Raw genomic sequence first — 18,109 nt, 5'->3', positions numbered from 1 at the left:
GAAGAAAAATAGAATCTGGTATACTATATTATACCGGTAAATAAGTTTTGATAGCATGTTGGCTGTTCAGCATGTTCAGCCAACATGCTAACTATCAAAATTTGACTTATTTACCGGTATAATATAGTATACCAGATGAGCTGTTTCATACACATGAATGCCTTTTTGTTGTGATTGTACTGCTCTAGTAAATATGTATAATACAAGTTATGTATTTTTTCACTGAAAAATCCCCTAATTCTTTATTGTGGTCTCTAATTCATATACTGATAAGTACATGGTTTGATAATATAGCAGGATATCTTTTATAGAGATCCAAGTTCCTTCTTTTTGGTGTAATGTTATTGGCCAAAGGGGAAAAATTCCGTTTTGTCCACGGAAATTATGTTGTAGGTTATATATAACACATAGGTGTTGAGTTATTATTTTTCACAGTTTGATTGGAATACATTTCATCTCGTCGTCCATTTTCCACATGCCGTGCTTTGGAATATGAACGTTATGTAAAAGATGGGGCACCTACCTGGGACCCCTCACATGGTTCCAGCAGAACATCACCAGCCTGTATTATATGGCAATCATTTGTCAAAAAACAGATTGGACAGATGATTTTGGATTACACAGGCAAAGAACCTCTTAACAGAAATGTATATGGTATACTAAAGAACTGGCTGTTAGAAGCTATACATTTATTACTTGGGCGAAGCTTAAGACTACATGACTTTCTCTTCTGAGACATTGATTACATTTGTCAAAACTGCAGGTTCGGCAGTTATTACAACAGAATGATCTGTGGTAGACGTAGATTGTTCAGCATGGTTGCCATTACCTTGTTTTTCCTTAGGAATGTACTTAACTACTGCACTAATAAATCTGCCTCTGAAATCCTTACTAAAAACATTGTAAAGAATCGGATTAGCCATGCAGTGAAACAGTGAAATACAGTCAATGACATCATAGAGGAAATAAAGAACGGCGGTTGCATGGCAGTTCAGATAGATGTGGCTTCCATGGAGAACTAGAGTAATCTGAGTAGAATGGTATGGAAGCCAGCTGAGTAAGAACGTCAATATATAGGCATAGATAAGCCGACAGTGTCTATTGCTTTCCGGTCTTCTAGATTTCCTAATGTGACAGGCGGTCATCACGTTGAAGATAAGGATTATGAAGAAAGGTAGCAGGAATCCAAGAATAATTGTCATTAGGGTAACAGCCAGTGCCCACTCATCATAAGTCTCAAATGGGGCCATAAACATACACTCGGGGTCTATGATATCCACCAATTGCATATGGATGACTTCTGGTATAGGTAATATGGCGGATATTACCCAGATGCCAATGCAAAGAGCTTTACGGATTTTTTGCTGGTTTTGCTGCCAGAAAACCGAGGAAGAAGTTAAAGTCAAGTAACGGTCCACACTCAGAGCGGTAAGGAAGTAAATGCTACTGAACATGTTTGCAAAATAGAAGTAATGGGTAAATTTGCAGAGGAATTTGCCCCACAGCCACGTGTAATCCAACATTGCCTCTAACATCCAAAAAGGTAAGGAGAAGACCACTCCAAGGTCAGCCACTGCCATGTTGAGGATGTAGAGATTAATAGAGCTTTTTCTTCTTCTTGATTGCCAGTTGACCCATACCACTAGCAGATTTCCAGCCAATCCGAGAACAAACGTAACGAGGTAGAGAATGAAGAGGAAGATCTTCTTTACACCTTCATCCAAGTCAACCGCACACAGAGAAAATGAGGAATTAAGAAAATGTAGAAGCTCTGTAAAGTTGTGAATATTTTCTTCAGCCATTGGAAGCAAAGGCAATAGCCTAAAAGAAAACAAAATTGTTTAGCAATTTGTCCTGAAAGTTAAACTAATTTAAAATGATCCCTAATCATTTCCTTCTAAAGCTCAGTGAACTTTACTTATTTCCTGTTGATTGTATAGTAGAAACATCTGCACAATCTAACTTCCGTAGACACACATACTTGGGGCATAGTTTTTTTTCATGAAACTAATTAAGAGAGTTGAGCAAAAAGATTTGAAGGTACTCCATGTCAATGCAAACTCCTGTGACTGGCACTTTAATGCCAGCATCATGGGCATCTGGTGATTACCAGGTCTCTGCATCCAAGTACTAGGTAAGGAAGTTTGCACTGACCTGGTCTGGTTCCAACTGCGTACTAAGCTCCTGCAAATCTTTTTACTTATTTCTTCCAATTAACATATCTGCATGGATTTGAAATGAGGAGAATATACAAATTCCATTCTGTTGTTACCCTTTGTTGGTTAAGACCTCAGGAAACCAGCGCTGCAAGGCAACTGTGCTTATCATTGAGCCATTATGCTGCCCTATTAGTAATGTACTGCACACTCAATACTGGTATGATGCAAAAAGGTATATGCCAAGTTTATTCAGAAGAACAAAAAAAGTTGCCACGTTGATATTTGTAGATAGAGACCCGACGTTTCGACCCTCCCGGGTCTTATTCATGGGGTTACTTTAATCCTTTGATACACATACATAAGAGTGGCAGTAATAGAGGGTAAGAAAACGATCCATTTAAAGCATAACCTTATTGTAAGGCCAGTGAAGGCTTCTGTGTCCCGGGTAGATGGATCCTGGTTAAAGAGGGCCGTAGCATATAGGAATGGCCTGTAAAGTCCTGCGTCCTAGTTAGGAATCAGTGGCGCATCCCGCGCCCAGCTGCGCTGTCCTGAATGGGAGGTCATTCCCATCTACCCGGGGCGCGATGCCGGGGAGCTATGAAGCAAGCAGGAGGGCGACATTGCAAGAAGATGGAAGGCAACGGACCAGGTCCTGCGACACCCGTTGGACCAGATCGCCCTGCAGGTGAGTATAATAAAAGTTATTTTTCTTATCTGTCAGGTCAGATCAGGGGCTTATCTACAGCATTATAGAATGCTGTATGTCAGCCCTGAAAAGTAGTGGCCGTAACTCATATTGGCCAAACCCGGTGACAGGTTTGCTTTAACATTTTTTTTCCTGTACAATGAAATTTCTCATTGGTTTGGAATGTTTTATTGTCATTCCTTAAAGTGAAGTAAAAGTGTGACACCATTGATCTCAGCAGTGATCTGGAAGTCAGAGATGCTTCCAGGGGTCTCCCCCATGCTGTTCTCCTTCCATTCAGCACTGTTCACATCCATTTGAACATTTTCACTACTGCTGGACCTCTTTGTAGGGTATGCAGGAAAAAAGCTTGGCTTTCCCATTGATTCCCATTATACTAGCTACTTGAAACGAGTATTCGAGTATTAGGAATTGCTCGGTTCAAGCAACGAGCATCCAATCATTTTAGTGCTCGCTCATCCCTAACAATCTGATTTAACTTTGTAAAATATTGAAAGAAAATTATTTTACTGCAAATAAACAACAAATCCAATAATTATTTCCACTGCTTTTGGTAGTTAATATAAACTATACATGGTGGCCAATAGGAGTTTTACAGTATGAAGTCATATGTATATAGTATGTATGTGGAATTGTGTGTATTTATTTGTAAATGTGTGTGTATGAACGGTATATATAAACCATGTTCCAAATTATTATGCAAATATTATTTTTCTCGGCTTTTCCTAAATGGTCAGGGAAAATGACAGTCAGTCTGATAAAAGTCATCACCCGTTAGAGTATACATCGAATTTTATTGAAGAAACCTCCCAATGATAACAGTATAATCTCCAAAATGAATAAAAACTTAAAATACACTGTTCCAAATTATTAGGCACAGTAGAATTTCTATACATTTGTTATGTTTTAAAGAAATGAAAATGCTCATTTGTTGAATTTGCAGCATTAGGAGGTCACATTCACTGAACAGAAAAGCTATTTAACGCCAAAACATTCTAACAGGCCAAGTTACATGTTAACCTAGGAACCCTTCTTTGATATCACCTTCACAATTCTTGCATCCATTGAACTTGTGAGTTTTTGGAGAGTTTCTTGTATTTCTTTGTATGACATCAGAATGGCTTCCCAGAGCTGCTGTTTTGATGTGAACTGCCTCCCACCCTCATAGATCTTTTGCTTGATGATACTTCAAAGGTTCTCTATAAGGTTGAGGTCAGGGGAAGATGGTGGCTACACCATGAGTTTATCTCCTTTTATTCCCATAGCAGCCAATGACTCAGAGGTATTCTTTACAGCATGAGATGGTGCATTGTCAAGCATGAAGATGATTTTGCTCCTGAAGTCACGTTTCTGCTTTTTATACCATGGAAGAAAGTTGTCAGTCAGAAACTCTGTATACTTTGCAGAGGTCATTTTCACACCTTCAGGAACCTTAAAAGGCACGACCAGCTGTTTCCCCATGATTCCGGCCCAAAACATGACTCCTCCACCTCCTTCATGACGTCGCAGCCTTGTTTGGACATGGTGGCCATCCACCAACCATCCACTACTCCTTCCATCTGGACCATCCAGGGTTGCTCGGCACTCATCAGTAAACAAGACTGTTTGAAAATTAGTCTTTATGTAGGTCTGGGCCCACTGCAACCGTTTTTGCTTGTGAACACTGTTTAGGGGTGGCCGAATAGTAGGTTTATGAACCACAGCAAGCCTTTGAAGGATCCTACACCTTGAGGTTCGAGGGACTCCAGAGGCACCAGCAGCTTCAAATATCTGTTTGCTGGTTTGTAATGGCTTTTTAGCAGCTGCTGTCTTAATCCGATGAACTTGCCTGGCAGAAACCTTCCTCATTCTGGCTTTATCAGCACGAACATGTCTGTGCTCAGAATCAGCCACAAATTTCTTAACAGTACGATGACCACTCGGGAAATATATAATGTTTTCATTCCTTGACCAAGGCATTACACTATTTGATGCTTTTCGGCAGCAGAGAGATCATTTTTCTTTCCCATGTTACTTGAAAACTGTGGCCTGCTTAATAATGTGGAACATCAATTTTAAGTAGTTTTCCTTTAATTAGAATCACCTGGAAAACTAATTATCACGTGTTTAAGATTGATTTCAGTGATCCAGTGAGCCCTGAGACACAATACCATCCACAAGTTTATGTGAAAAACAAAACAATTAAATATGACACATAAATCCAATTTGCATAATAATTTTGGAACACAATGTCTGTACACACACACACACACACACACACACACACACACACATATATATATATATATATATATACTAGCTGAAGAGCCCGGCATTGCCTGGGCATAATATCTGTGGTTAGTTATAGCACCTCACTTCTCTTATTTTCCCATCACGCCTCTCATTTTCCCCCTCACATCTCTCATTTTCTCCCTTACACCTCTCATTTTCCCCCTCACTCCTCTCATTCCCCCCTAACACTTGTAATTTCGACCTCACATTTGTCATTTTCCGATCACTCCACTATTTTCCCTCACTCCTCTCATTTTGCACTCACACCTTTTCATTTTCACCTCACACCCCTCATTTTCACCTCACTCCTCTCATTTTCCCCTCAGTATATACATGTTTGTCATCTCCCTTATATATAGTATACACCTGTATGTCATCTCCCCTGTAAATAGCATATACCTGCTGTATGTCATCTCCTCCTATATATTGTATATACCTATGTGTCATCTCCTCCTGTATATAGTATATACCTGTGTCATCTCTTCTGTATATACTATATAACTGTATGTCATCTCCTCCTATATATAGTATATATCTATATGTCATCTCCTGTATATAGTATATACCTGTATGTCACCTCCCCTGTGTATAGTATATACCTGCTGTATGTCATCTCCTCCTGTATATTGTATATACCTGTATGTCATCTCTTCTGTATATACTATATACCTGTGTCATCTCCTCCTATATATAGCACATACCTGTATGTTATCTCCTGTATATAGTATATACCTATATGTCATCTCCCCTGTATATAGTATATACCTGCTGTATGTAATCTCCTCCTCTATATACCTATGTGTCATCTCCTCCTGTATATAGTATATACCTGTAAGTCATCTCCTCCTGTATATAGTATATGCCTGTGTGTCATCTCCCCTGTATATAGTATATACCTGTATGTCATCTCCTCCTATATATAGTATATACTTGTATGTCATCTCTTGTATATAGTATATACCTATATGTCATCTCCCCTGTATATAGTATATACCTGCTGTATGTCATCTCCTCCTCTATATACCTATGTGTCATCTCCTCTTTTATATAGTATATACCTGTATGTCATCTCCTGTATCTAGTATATACGTGTGTCATCTCCTCCTGTATATAGTATATACCTGTAAGTCATCTCCTCCTGTATATAGTATATGCCTGTGTGTCATCTCCCCTGTATATAGTATATACCTGTGTGTCATCTCTCCTGTATATAGTATATATCTGTGTCATCTCCCCTGCATATAGTATATATCTGTATTGTAACAACCCTGCTGGCATCACTGCATGGCCTCCCATCCCCCACCTGCATTACACTCAAACTCACTTACTTCTCTGGGCCTTGTGGTGACTTCTCTCTGCTGCCAGCTCCATGCTGTGCGCCTCATGTCTGCTGTTTGCTCTGTTCATGCTCTGTCTGTGTGCATAGGGGGGTGGCGCCAGCAACACCTGTTTCTTATAGAGACTGTGTGCACCTTGCTAAGGTGTCCCTGGCCAATTACCACGAGGCTTCCTGTATTTAAGACATCCCCACCCATTGGTGGGGGCCTGTGCAACTTACTCCTTCAGTCAGTTCTTAGCTGCTGAAGTGCCAGGCCATGTCTCTGTGACTCTTGTGTTCCGCCACCAAGGGGGGGATTGTACCCTGGTCTGTGTCCTGTGTAGCCACCCAGTGGGGCTTTGTACCCTGGCCTATGTCCTTGTGTAGCCACCCAGCGGGGCTTCATACCCTGGCCTATGTCCGCCACCCAGAGGGGCGTCGTACCCTGGCTTGTGTCCATGTCTCTGTGCCTTGTCTCGTTCCTGGCTCTGTCTTAGTCTAGTCCTGTTCCTGTGTTCGTTTATATCCCTGTCTTGATTTCCTTTCCCTCCTGTGTGTTCTCTGTGTCTTGCTTTGCTCCGCGTTCGGGTCCGCTCTCTGCGACCTTGCTTTGCTCCTTGCTCTGTATTCTGTTACCTTGCTCTGCACTCTGTGTCTTACTCTGCACTCAGCTCTGTACTCTGTGGCTTAGCTCTAGCTCTACTCTCAGTAACTTTGCTCTGCACTCTGACCTTGCTCTGCACTCTGTGGCTTAGCTCTGTGGCTCCGCTCCTTGCGGTTCTACCTGGCTCCGCTCTTTGTGGTTCTACTTTTCCTGCTCTTGGCTCAGCCTCCTGCGATTCTGCACTTGGCTCCGCCTCCAGCACTTAGCTCCGCCTCCAGCTTTTGGCTCTGCCTCTGTCATCTCTGTTATTGGCTCTAGCTCCTGTGCTTTCGCTCTGCATCCGCTCTTGCGGTCTTCCTCTATGTTTTCTTAAGTCCTCCTGTCTGAACAGGTTCTTACCTGTTTTACATACCTGTCTGCAGACTGGTTCCTACCGGTTCTTCCAGTGTACCAGCCTTGTCCGCCTGTCCTGCCAAAGAGCCAGCCGTACCTGCCTGCCTACCAGAGTGCCAGCCGTGCCCGCTTGCCTGTCTATGCTCCGTTCCCCGGTGGGATCAGCAGCCACAGCCAGACACCACCCTGGAGTGGTACCTGGTAGCTTCCTATTGCACAAGTCTGACCTCACCATCTGAGGCTCCAGTGAACACCTAGGAAGCTACTTAGTTACGCCCCTTCCAGGGAAGTTTGGTCTGTGGTCCAGTGGGGCCGCATGCCCGCGCCAACCAGTCTGGGTGTGAGCGTGACATGTATGTCATCTCCTCCTGTATTAGACCGCGTTCACGCGTTATTTGGTCAGTATTTGTACCTCAGTATTAGTAAGCTAAATTGGCAGCCTCATAAATCCCCAGCCAACAGGAAGCCCTCCCCCCTGGCAGTATATATTAGCTCACACATACACATAATAGACAGGTCATGTGACTGACAGCTCCGTATTTCCTATATGGTACAGTTGTTGCTCTTGCAGTTTGTCTGCTTATTAATCAGATTATTTTTTTTTTAAGGATAATACCATACTTGTGTGTGTTTTAGGTCGAGTTTCATGTGTCACGTTGTGTGTGTTGAGTTGCATGTGGCTACATGCATGTAGTGACTTTTGTGAGATAAGTTTTGTGTGGCAACATGCGTGTAGCAACTTTTTGTGTGTCGAGTTGCATGTGACAGGTTAGTGTAGCAAATTGTGCGCAGCAAGTGTTGCGCTTGGCGAGTTTTGTGCATGGCGAGTTTTGTGTGGTGCATTTTGAGTATGTGCAAGTTTTGTGTGAGGCAACTTTTGCATGTGTTGCAACTTTTGTGCATGTGGCAATTTTTCCGCGTGTGCAAGTTTTGCGTGTGGCAAGTTTTCCATGAGGTGAGTTTTGCGCGTGGCGAGTTTTGAGTGGCGACTTTTGTGTTTCGACTTTTATATGGCGAGGTTGTTGTATGTGTGCTGAGGGTGGTATATGTGTTCAAGCACGTGGTAGTGTGTGGCGCATTTTGTGTGTGTGTTCATATCCTCGTGTGTGGTGAGTATCCCATGTCGGGGCCCCACCTTAGCAACTGTACGGTATATACTCTTTGGTGCCATCGCTCTCACTCTTTAAGTCCCCCTTGTTCATATCTGGCAGCTGTTAATTTGCCTCCAACACTTTTCCTTTCACTTTTTCCCCATTATGTAGATTGGGGCAAAATTGTTTGGTGAATTGGAATGCACGGGGTTAAAATTTTGCCTCACAACATGCCTATGATGCTCTCGGGGTCCAGACATGTGACTGTGCAAAATTTTGTGGCTGTAGCTGCGACGGTGCAGATGCCAATCCCGGACACACACACACACACACACACATACATACACACACACATCAGCTTTATATATTAGATATAAATATATATACACACAGTATATATATATATATATATATATATATATATTATATAATTTAACTCTGCATGCATCCTTCTGTCCAAAGCCAGTATAGAATGCACCTGCACCAGCGGTCTAGTGCCTCGACGTGACCGTAAGCAGGACGAGGCTGAAGGAGGAGTGTGGCACCAGAGTCAAAGCCTATCTCCAGCACCATGAGGATGAGTGTGGCGCTGGAGTCAGCTGTCTACAGTGGAAGAAGCAGGAGGACAAGTGTGTTGCCATACAGTGTCTTCAATAAAATGCAGCTGATACCGCGTTATGCACCATTTTATTTAAATATTTAACAGATGACATACTGCAAGGGAACAGAGGAAAGGTGAGTAGGAGTGTTTTTTTTCTATGTATGCAATAGTCAACAGCAGCGCTGACAGAATGGAGGGCATATAATAGGATGGGGACCAGGTCGGGGGGCATATACCATGCTGGGGGAGCATATAATAGGATGGGGATCCATGCTGTGGGAGAAAATACCTTGATGGGGAAGCATATACCAGGCTGGGGAACATTAACAAGGATGGGGAAAGCATATACCAGGATGGAGGAACATACAGCTCTGGCAAAAAATTAAGAGACCACTGCCAAATGTTCAGTTTGTCTCATTTTTCTCTTTATAGGTATATTTTTGAGAAAATGTAAAAATTGTTCTTTTATTCTATAAACTTCTGACAACATGTCTCCGAATTTCCAAGCAATACATTTTGTATTTTTTCTGAAAAGGAGAAATGGTCAAAATTTAAAAAACCCCAGTGCTTTCAGACCTCAAATAATGCAAAAAAACAAGTTAATAATCATTTAGAAACAACAATACTAATGCTTTAACTCCTGAAGAGTTCAGAAATCAATATTTTGTGGAATAACAATGATTTTTAATCACAGCTTTCATGCGTCTTGGCATGCTTTCCTCCAGTCTTTCACACTGCTTCTGGCGCAAAAACGTAAGCAGTTCTTCTTTGTTTGATGGCTTGTGACTATCAATCTTCATCTTGATTACATTCCAGAGGTTTTCAATGGGGTTCAGGTCTGAAGATTGGGCTGCCCATTAAAGGGTTTTGATGTGGTGGTCTCTTAATTTTTGCCAGAGCTGTATACCAGGATGGGGGAACATATACCAAGATGGGGGAGCATATAATAGTATGGGGGACCAGGATGCGGAAGCATATACCAAGATGGAGACACATACAATAGGATAGGAGGCAAGGCGGGGGGAGCATATAATACAGTTAGGGCCAGAAATATTTGGACAGTGACACAAGTTTTGTTATTTTAGCTGTTTACAAAAACATGTTCAGAAATACAATTATATATATAATATGGGCTGAAAGTGCACACTCTCAGCTGCAATATGATAGTTTCCACATCCAAATCGGAGAAAGGGTTTAGGAATCATAGCTCTGTAATGCATAGCGTCCTCTTTTTCAAGGGATCAAAAGTAATTGGACAATGGACTCTAAGGGCTGCAATTAACTCTGAAGGCGTCTCCCTCGTTAACCTGTAATCAATGAAGTAGTTAAAAGGTCAGGGGTGGATTCCAGGTGTGTGGTTTTGCATTTGGAAGCTGTTGCTGTGAGCAGACAACATGCGGTCAAAGGAACTCTCAATTGAGGTGAAGCAGAACATCCTGAGGCTGAAAAAAAAGAAAAAATCCATCAGAGAGATAGCAGACATGCTTGGAGTAGCAAAATCAACAGTTGGGTACATTCTGAGAAAAAAGGAATTGACTGGTGAGCTTGGGAAATCAAAAAGGCCTGGGCGTCCACGGATGACAACAGTGGTGGATGATCGCCGCATACTTAATTTGGTGAAGAAGAACCCGTTCACAACATCAACTGAAGTCCAGAACACTCTCAGTGAAGTAGGTGTATCTGTCTCTAAGTCAACAGTAAAGAGAAGACTCCGTGACAGTAAATACAAAGGGTTCACATCTAGATGCAAACCATTCATCAATACCAAAAATAGACAGGCCAGAGTTAAATTTGTAGAAAAACACCTCAAGAAGCCAGCTCAGTTCTGGAAAAGTATTCTATGGACAGATGAGACAAAGATCAACGTGTACCAGAATGATGGGAAGAAAAAAGTTTGGAGAAGAAAGGGAACGGCACATGATCCAAGGCACACCACATCCTCTGTAAAACATGGTGGAGGCAGCGTGATGGCATGGGCATGCATGGCTTTCAATGGCACTGGGTCACTTGTGTTTATTGATGACATAAGAGCAGACAAGAGTAGCCGGATGAATTCTGAAGTGTACCGGGATATACTTTCAGCCCAGATTCAGCCAAATGCTGCAAAGTTGATTGGACGGCGCTTCATAGTACAGATGGACAATGACCCCAAGCATACAGCCAAAGCTACCCAGGAGTTCATGAGTGCCAAAAAGTGGAACATTCTGCAATGGCCAAGTCAATCTCCAGATCTAAACCCAATTGAGCATGCATTTCACTTGCTCCAATCCAGACTTAAGACGGAAAGACCCACAAACAAGCAAGACCTGAAGGCTGCGGCTGTAAAGGCCTGGCAAAGCATTAAGAAGGAGGAAACCCAGCGTTTGGTGATGTCCATGGGTTCCAGACTTAAGGCAGTGATTGCCTCCAAAGGATTTGCAACAAAATATTGAAAATAAAAATATTTTGTTTGGGTTATGTTTATTTGTCCAATTACTTTTGACCTCCTAAAATGTGGAGTGTTTGTAAAGAAATGTGTACAATTCCTACATTTTCTATCAGATATTTTTGTTCAACCCTTCAAATTAAACGTTACAATCTGCACTTGAATTCTGTTGTAGAGGTTTCATTTCAAATCCAATGTGGTGGCATGCAGAGCCCAACTCGCGAAAATTGTGTCACTGTCCAAATATTTCTGGCCCTAACTGTAGATGAGGACCAGGATGCGGGAGCATATAATAGGAAAAGGGACAATGCTGAGGGAGCATATACAAGGATGGGGGAGCTTATACCAGGAGTAGCTATTGAACCTGTTCTACACCCACATGTGGAGCATTTTTATTGGTACATTTTTGTGTTATGTTAAAGGGAACTTGTCCCCGGAAATAGCATTGTTAATCTGTAGATATGTGGTAAATCTGCAGATTATCAGCATTATTATGCAGCACAGCGCCTTCACACACCTGAATGTAGCAGGGACAAGATGAACTTTATTCTCACCATTTAGCTTTAAGTCATAGGGGTGGGGACGCCGCAGATTCAATCAATGCTCTAAGAATACAGAGCGGCCACCGCTGTGACTGAGCCTCCATCCCAAACTGCCAGCCGACCTCAATGTACAACCATTGTCAGTCAGGGCCGGGGTCGCGATTACTGCCACAGCTTTGTATTCTCAGAGCAATGACCTCCTCTGCCCCATGACTGATGGTGGGAAGAATAAAGTAAATTTTCTCCCCACTGCATTCGACTGCGTGCAGGCGCCGGGCAGCATCATGACGCTGTTTACCTGCTTATTAACCGCATATTTGCAGGTTATTAGTGTTATTTCTTTTGACAGGTTCTCTTTAATTTTGTAGCACAATACTTCAATAAAATGGTGTTGGAGTCAAAGCGTGCGTATACTGCGATCTCCAGCGCCATTTTATTGAAGACACTGAATATGTGAATTTGCACATATAGTGTCTTAAAAAAAATAGCCACGTAAATGTACGAGTAAAAATGCTCACCATCTATGCATAGAATGGGTTCAATAGCTGGTTTAAATATATCTACATATAATTGTCTAAGGGTCACTTCCGTCTGCCTGTCTGTCTGTCCTTCTGTCATGGTTATTCATTCGCTGATTGGTCTCGCCAGCTGCCTGTCATGGCTGCCTTGACCAATCAGCGACGGGCACAGTCCGGAAGAAAATTGGCGCTCCTTACTCCCCGCAGTCAGTGCCTGTCGCCTGCATACTCCCCTCCGGTCACCGCTAACACAGGGTTAATGCCGGCGGTAACGGACCGCGTTATGCCGCTGGTAACGCACTCCGTTACTGCCGCTATTAACCCTGTGTATCCCCAACTTGTTACTATTGACGCTGCCTACGCGGCATCAATAGTAAACAATGTAATGTTAAAAATAATATTAATTAAAAAAAAAACCTGCTGTACTCACCCTCCGTTGCAGCTCGCGCCGGCCGCCATCTTCCGTTGCAGGTTCCGGTGGCAGAAGGGCCTGCCATGACGTCACGATCATGTGACCGTGACGTCATCACAGGCCCTGCGCGCCTAGGACCTGCCATGACGTCACGGTCATGTGACCGCGACGTCATCAGAGGCCCTGCGCACGCTACAAAGACCTGCCATGACATCACGGTCATGTGACCGCGACGTCATCACAGGTCCTGCGCTAATACCAACCCTGGGACCGCTACCTGCCGTGGACTACAAGGGCTCCCTCGGAAAGGTGAGTATATGTTTATATTTTATTTTTTCACCTGTGACAAACCTGGCTGGGCAATATACTACGTAGCTGGGCAATATACTACGTGACTGGCCAATATACTACGTGGCTCTGTGCTGTATACTACTTCGCTGTGCAATATACTACGTGGCTGGGCAGTATACTATGTGGCTCTGTGCTGTATACTACGTCACTGGGCAATATACTACGTCACAGGGCAATATACTATGTGGCTGCGCAATATACTACGTAACTAGGCAATATACTATGTGGCTGGGCAATATACTACGTGGCTGCGCAATATACTACATCATTAGGCAATATACTACGTAACTGGGCAACACACTACGTGGCTGGCCAATATATTACGTCAGTGGGCAATATACTACGTGGGCTGTGCAGTATACTACGTAGCTCGGCAATATACTACATAACTGGGCAATATACTATGTGGCTGGGCAATATACTATGTGGCTGGGCAATATACTATGTGTCTGGGCAATATACTACGTGGCTGACTAATATTTTACATCACTGGGCAATATACTACGTCACTGGGCAATATACTACGTGGCTGGGCAATATACTATGTGGCTGGGCAATATACTACGTGGGCTGTGCAATATACTATGTGACTGGGCAATATACTACGTGGCTGGGCAATATACTACGTCACTGGGCAATATACTACGTGGGCTGTGCAATATACTACGTGGCTGGGCAATATACTACGTCACTGGGCAATATACTACGTGTCTGGGCAATATACTACGTGTCTGGGCAATATACTATGTGGCTGGGCAATATACTACGTCGCTGGTCAATATACTACGTGGGCTGGGCAATATACTACGTGGACATGCATATTCTACAATACCCAATGCGTTAGAATCGGGCCACCTTCTAGTATATATATATATATATATATATATACTGCTCAAAAAATAAAGGGAACACTTAAACAACAGAATATAACTCCAAGTAAATCAAACTTCTATGAGATCAAACTGTCCACGTAGGAAGCAACACTGTTTGACAATCAATTTCACATGATGTGCAAATGGAGTAGATAACAGATGGAAATTATTGGCAATTATCAAGACGCACTCTATAAAGGAGTGGTTTTGCAGGTGGGGATCACAGACCATATCTCAGTACCAATTCTTACTGGCTGATGTTTTGGTCACTTTTGAATGTTGGTCGTGATTTCACATTCGTGGTAGCATGAGATGGACTCTACAACCCACACAAGTGGCTCAGGTAGTGCAGCTCATCCAGGATGGCAAATGAATGCAAGCTGTTGTAAGAAGGTCTGCTGTGCCTGTCAGCGTAGCGTCCAGAGGCTGGAGGTGCTACCAGGAGACAGGCCAGTACACCAGGAGACGTGGAGGGGCCGTAGGAGGGCAACAACCCAGCAGCATGACCACTACCTCAGCCTTTGTGCAAGGAAGAACAGGTGGAGCACTGCCAGAGCCCTGCAAAATGACCTCCAGCAGGCCACAAATGTGCATGTGTCTGCACAAAAGGTTAGAAACTGACTCTATGAGGATGGTCTTAGTGCCCGACGTCCACAGATGGGGGTTGTGCTCATAGCCCAACATCGTGCAGGACGATTGGCATTTGCCACAGAACACCAAAATTTGCAAAAAAGCCACTGGCGCACTGTGCTCTTCACAGATGAAATCAGGTTCACACTGAGCACATCTGACAGATGTAACAGAGCCTGGAGACACTATGGAGAGCGATCTGCTGCCTGCAACATCATTCAGCATGACCGGTTTAGCAGTGGGTCAGTAATCGTGTGGGGTGGCATTTCTTTGGAGGGCTGCACAGCCCTCCATGTGCTTGCCAGAGGTAGCGTGACTGCCTTTAGGTACCGAGATAAGATCCTCAGACCCTTTGTGAGACCATATTCTGGTGCGGTTGGCCCTGGGTTCCTCCTAATGCAGGACAATGTCAGACCTCATTACTGGAGTGTGTCAGCAGTTCCTGCAAGATGAAGGCATTGAAGCTATGGACTGGCCCGCCCGTTCCCCAGACCTGAATCCGATTGAACACATCTGGGACATCATGTCTCGCACCATCCACCAACATCACGTTGCACCACAGACTGCCCAGGAGTTGGCGGATGCTTTAGTCCAGATCTGGGAGGAGATCCCTCAGGAGACCATCCACCGCCTCATCAGGAGCATGCCCAGGCATTTTAGGGAGAATATACAGGCACATGGAGGCAACACACACACAAAACTAAACATCATTTCCTTGTCTTGAGGCATTTTCACTGAAGTTGGATCAACCTGTAATTTGATTTTCCACTTTGATTTTGAGTATCATTCCAAATCCAGACCTCCATGGGATATTCATTTTGATTTACACTGATCATTTTTATGTTTTATTGTTCTCTACACATTACACTATGTAATGAATAAAGATTTGCAACTGAAATATTTCATTTAGCCCCTTCATGCCGTGGCCCTTTTTTCGTTTTTGTGTTTTCGTTTTTCGCTTCCCTCCTTCCCAGAGTGATAACTTTTTTATTTTTCCGTCAATATGGCCATGTGAGGGCTTGTTTTTTGCGGGACGAGTTGTACTTTTGAACGTCATCATTGGTTTTACTATGTCTTTCACTAGAAAATGGGAAAAAAATTCCAAGTGTGGTGAAATTGCAAAACTAAAACTGACCTGATATTATGATTCTCCAGGTCATTACGAGTTCATAGACACCAAACATGTCTAGGTTATTTTTTATCTAAGTGGTGAAAAAAAATTCAAAACTTTGCTAAAAAAATGTGCCATTTTACCCGTAGCGTCTCCATTTTTCGTGATCTGGGGTCGTGTGAGAGCTTATTTTTTGCAAGCTGAGCTGACGTTTTTAATGATACCACATTTGTGCAGATACATTCTTTTGATCGCCCGTTATTGCATTTTAATGCAATGTCGCGGCGACCAAAAAACCATAATTCTGGCGTTTCAAATTTCTCGCTACTCTGTTTAGCGATCAGGTTAATGCTTTTTTTTTTTGATAGATCGGGTGATTCTGAACGCAGCAATACCAAATATGTGTAGATTTGATTTTTTTATTGTTTTATTTTGGATGGGGCAAAAGGGGGGTGATTTAAACTTTCACTTTTTTTTTATTTTTTTCATATTTTTAAAAACATTTTTTTTTACTTTTGCCATGCTTAAATAGCCTCCATGGGAAGCTAGAAGCTGGCACCACTTGATCGGCTCTGCTACATAGCAGCGATCTGATGTTTGCTGCTATGTAGCAGAAATGCAGGTGTGCTGTGAGCTGTTATGATGAGGTAATTCAGTACCACAATGGACATAGAAGTCACAGCACAAACAGTGACCTGACAATAACCCAAAAACATAGAACGAGCTCTGAGACGTGGGAACTCTGCTGACCGCAATCCCTAATCCTCTCCAACCACACTAGAGGCAGCCGTGGATTGCGCCTAACGCTCCCTATGCAACTCGGCACAGCCTGAGAAACTAGCTAGCCTGAAGATAGAAAATAAGCCTACCTTGCCTCAGAGAAATACCCCAAAGGAAAAGGCATCCCCCACATATAATGACTGTGAGTTAAGATGAAAAGACAAACGTAGAGATGAAATAGATTTAGCAAAGTGAGGCCCGACTTTCTGAACAGAGCGAGGATAGGAAAGGTAACTTTGTGGTCAACACAAAACCCTACAAACAACCACGCAAAGGGGGCAAAAAGACCCTCCGTACCGAACTAACGGCACGGAGGTACACCCTCTGCGTCCCAGAGCTTCCAGCAAGCAAGAAAAAACAAATAAGCAAGCTGGACAGAAAAAACAGCAAACAAAATAACAAAAGCGGAAATTAGCTATGCAGAGCAGCAGGCCACAGGAACGATCCAGGAGGAAACAGGTCCAATACTAGAACATTGACTGGAGGCCAGGATCAAAGCACTAGGTGGAGTTAAATAGAGCAGCACCTAACGACTTCACCACATCACCTGAGGAAGGAAACTCAGAAGCCGCAGTACCACTCTCCTCCACCAACGGAAGCTCATAGAGAGAATCAGCCGAAGTACCACTTGTGACCACAGGAGGGAGCTCTGCCACAGAATTCACAACAGTGAGCGCCGACCATAAGGGGGCGCTCACAGCAGGCCGGCATTAGTAACCATAGAGGTTTCAAGGACCTCTATGGTTACCATCCTGATGCATCGCCGACCCCGATCATGTGACGGGGGTCAGCGATGAGGTCATTTCTGGCCGCCCGGCCGGAAGCGCCGGTCTGCATTTGACAGCGGCATTTAACAGGTTAATAGCGGCGGGTGAATCGCGATTTCACCCGCCGCTATTGCGCGCACATGTCAGCTGTACAAAACAGCTGACATTTCGCGACTTTGATGTGGGCTCACCGCCGGAGCCCACATCAAAGGGGGAGACACGACATGCGCAGTAATAGTACGGCGCATGTCGTGAAAGGGTTAGTGATATCTAAAATGTGGTATTTTAGTTTCCTTTATTTTTTTGAGCAGTGTGTATATATAGAATCTGCAAAAACCCTAGTCCATGCCCTCATCATGTCCCGCCTCGACTACTGTAACCTCCTGCTCTGTGGCCTCCCCTCTAACACTCTAGCACCCCTCCAATCTATTCTAAACTCTGCTGCTTGACTAATCCACCTGTCCCCCGCTATTCCCCGGCCTCTCCCCTCTGTCAATCCCTTCACTGGCTCCCCATTATCCAGAGACTCCAGTACAAAAGCCTAACCATGACATA

The 18,109-nt window shown here is 43.5% G+C and overlaps 1 protein-coding gene across 1 annotated transcript in view; it reads right to left on the bottom strand.

The window, feature by feature from the left end:
* Nucleotides 1–298: 298 nt before the first annotated feature.
* The window catches only part of GPR182 (G protein-coupled receptor 182), a 42,902-nt gene continuing 25,091 nt past the window's right edge, over nucleotides 299–18,109 (bottom strand). Inside the window, exon 2 of the mRNA XM_069758528.1 lies at nucleotides 299–1,821. Coding sequence (XP_069614629.1) covers nucleotides 714–1,802 — 1,089 coding nt within the window. The 5' untranslated portion in view covers nucleotides 1,803–1,821 and the 3' untranslated portion in view covers nucleotides 299–713. The remainder of the gene's footprint in view (nucleotides 1,822–18,109) is intronic.

Source organism: Ranitomeya imitator, chromosome 3 (assembly GCF_032444005.1).
Source record: "Ranitomeya imitator isolate aRanImi1 chromosome 3, aRanImi1.pri, whole genome shotgun sequence".
Lineage (NCBI taxonomy): Eukaryota > Metazoa > Chordata > Amphibia > Anura > Dendrobatidae > Ranitomeya > Ranitomeya imitator.
The sequence above is the reverse complement of the archived record's forward strand: the minus strand, read 5'-3'. Positions and strand labels throughout refer to the sequence as shown.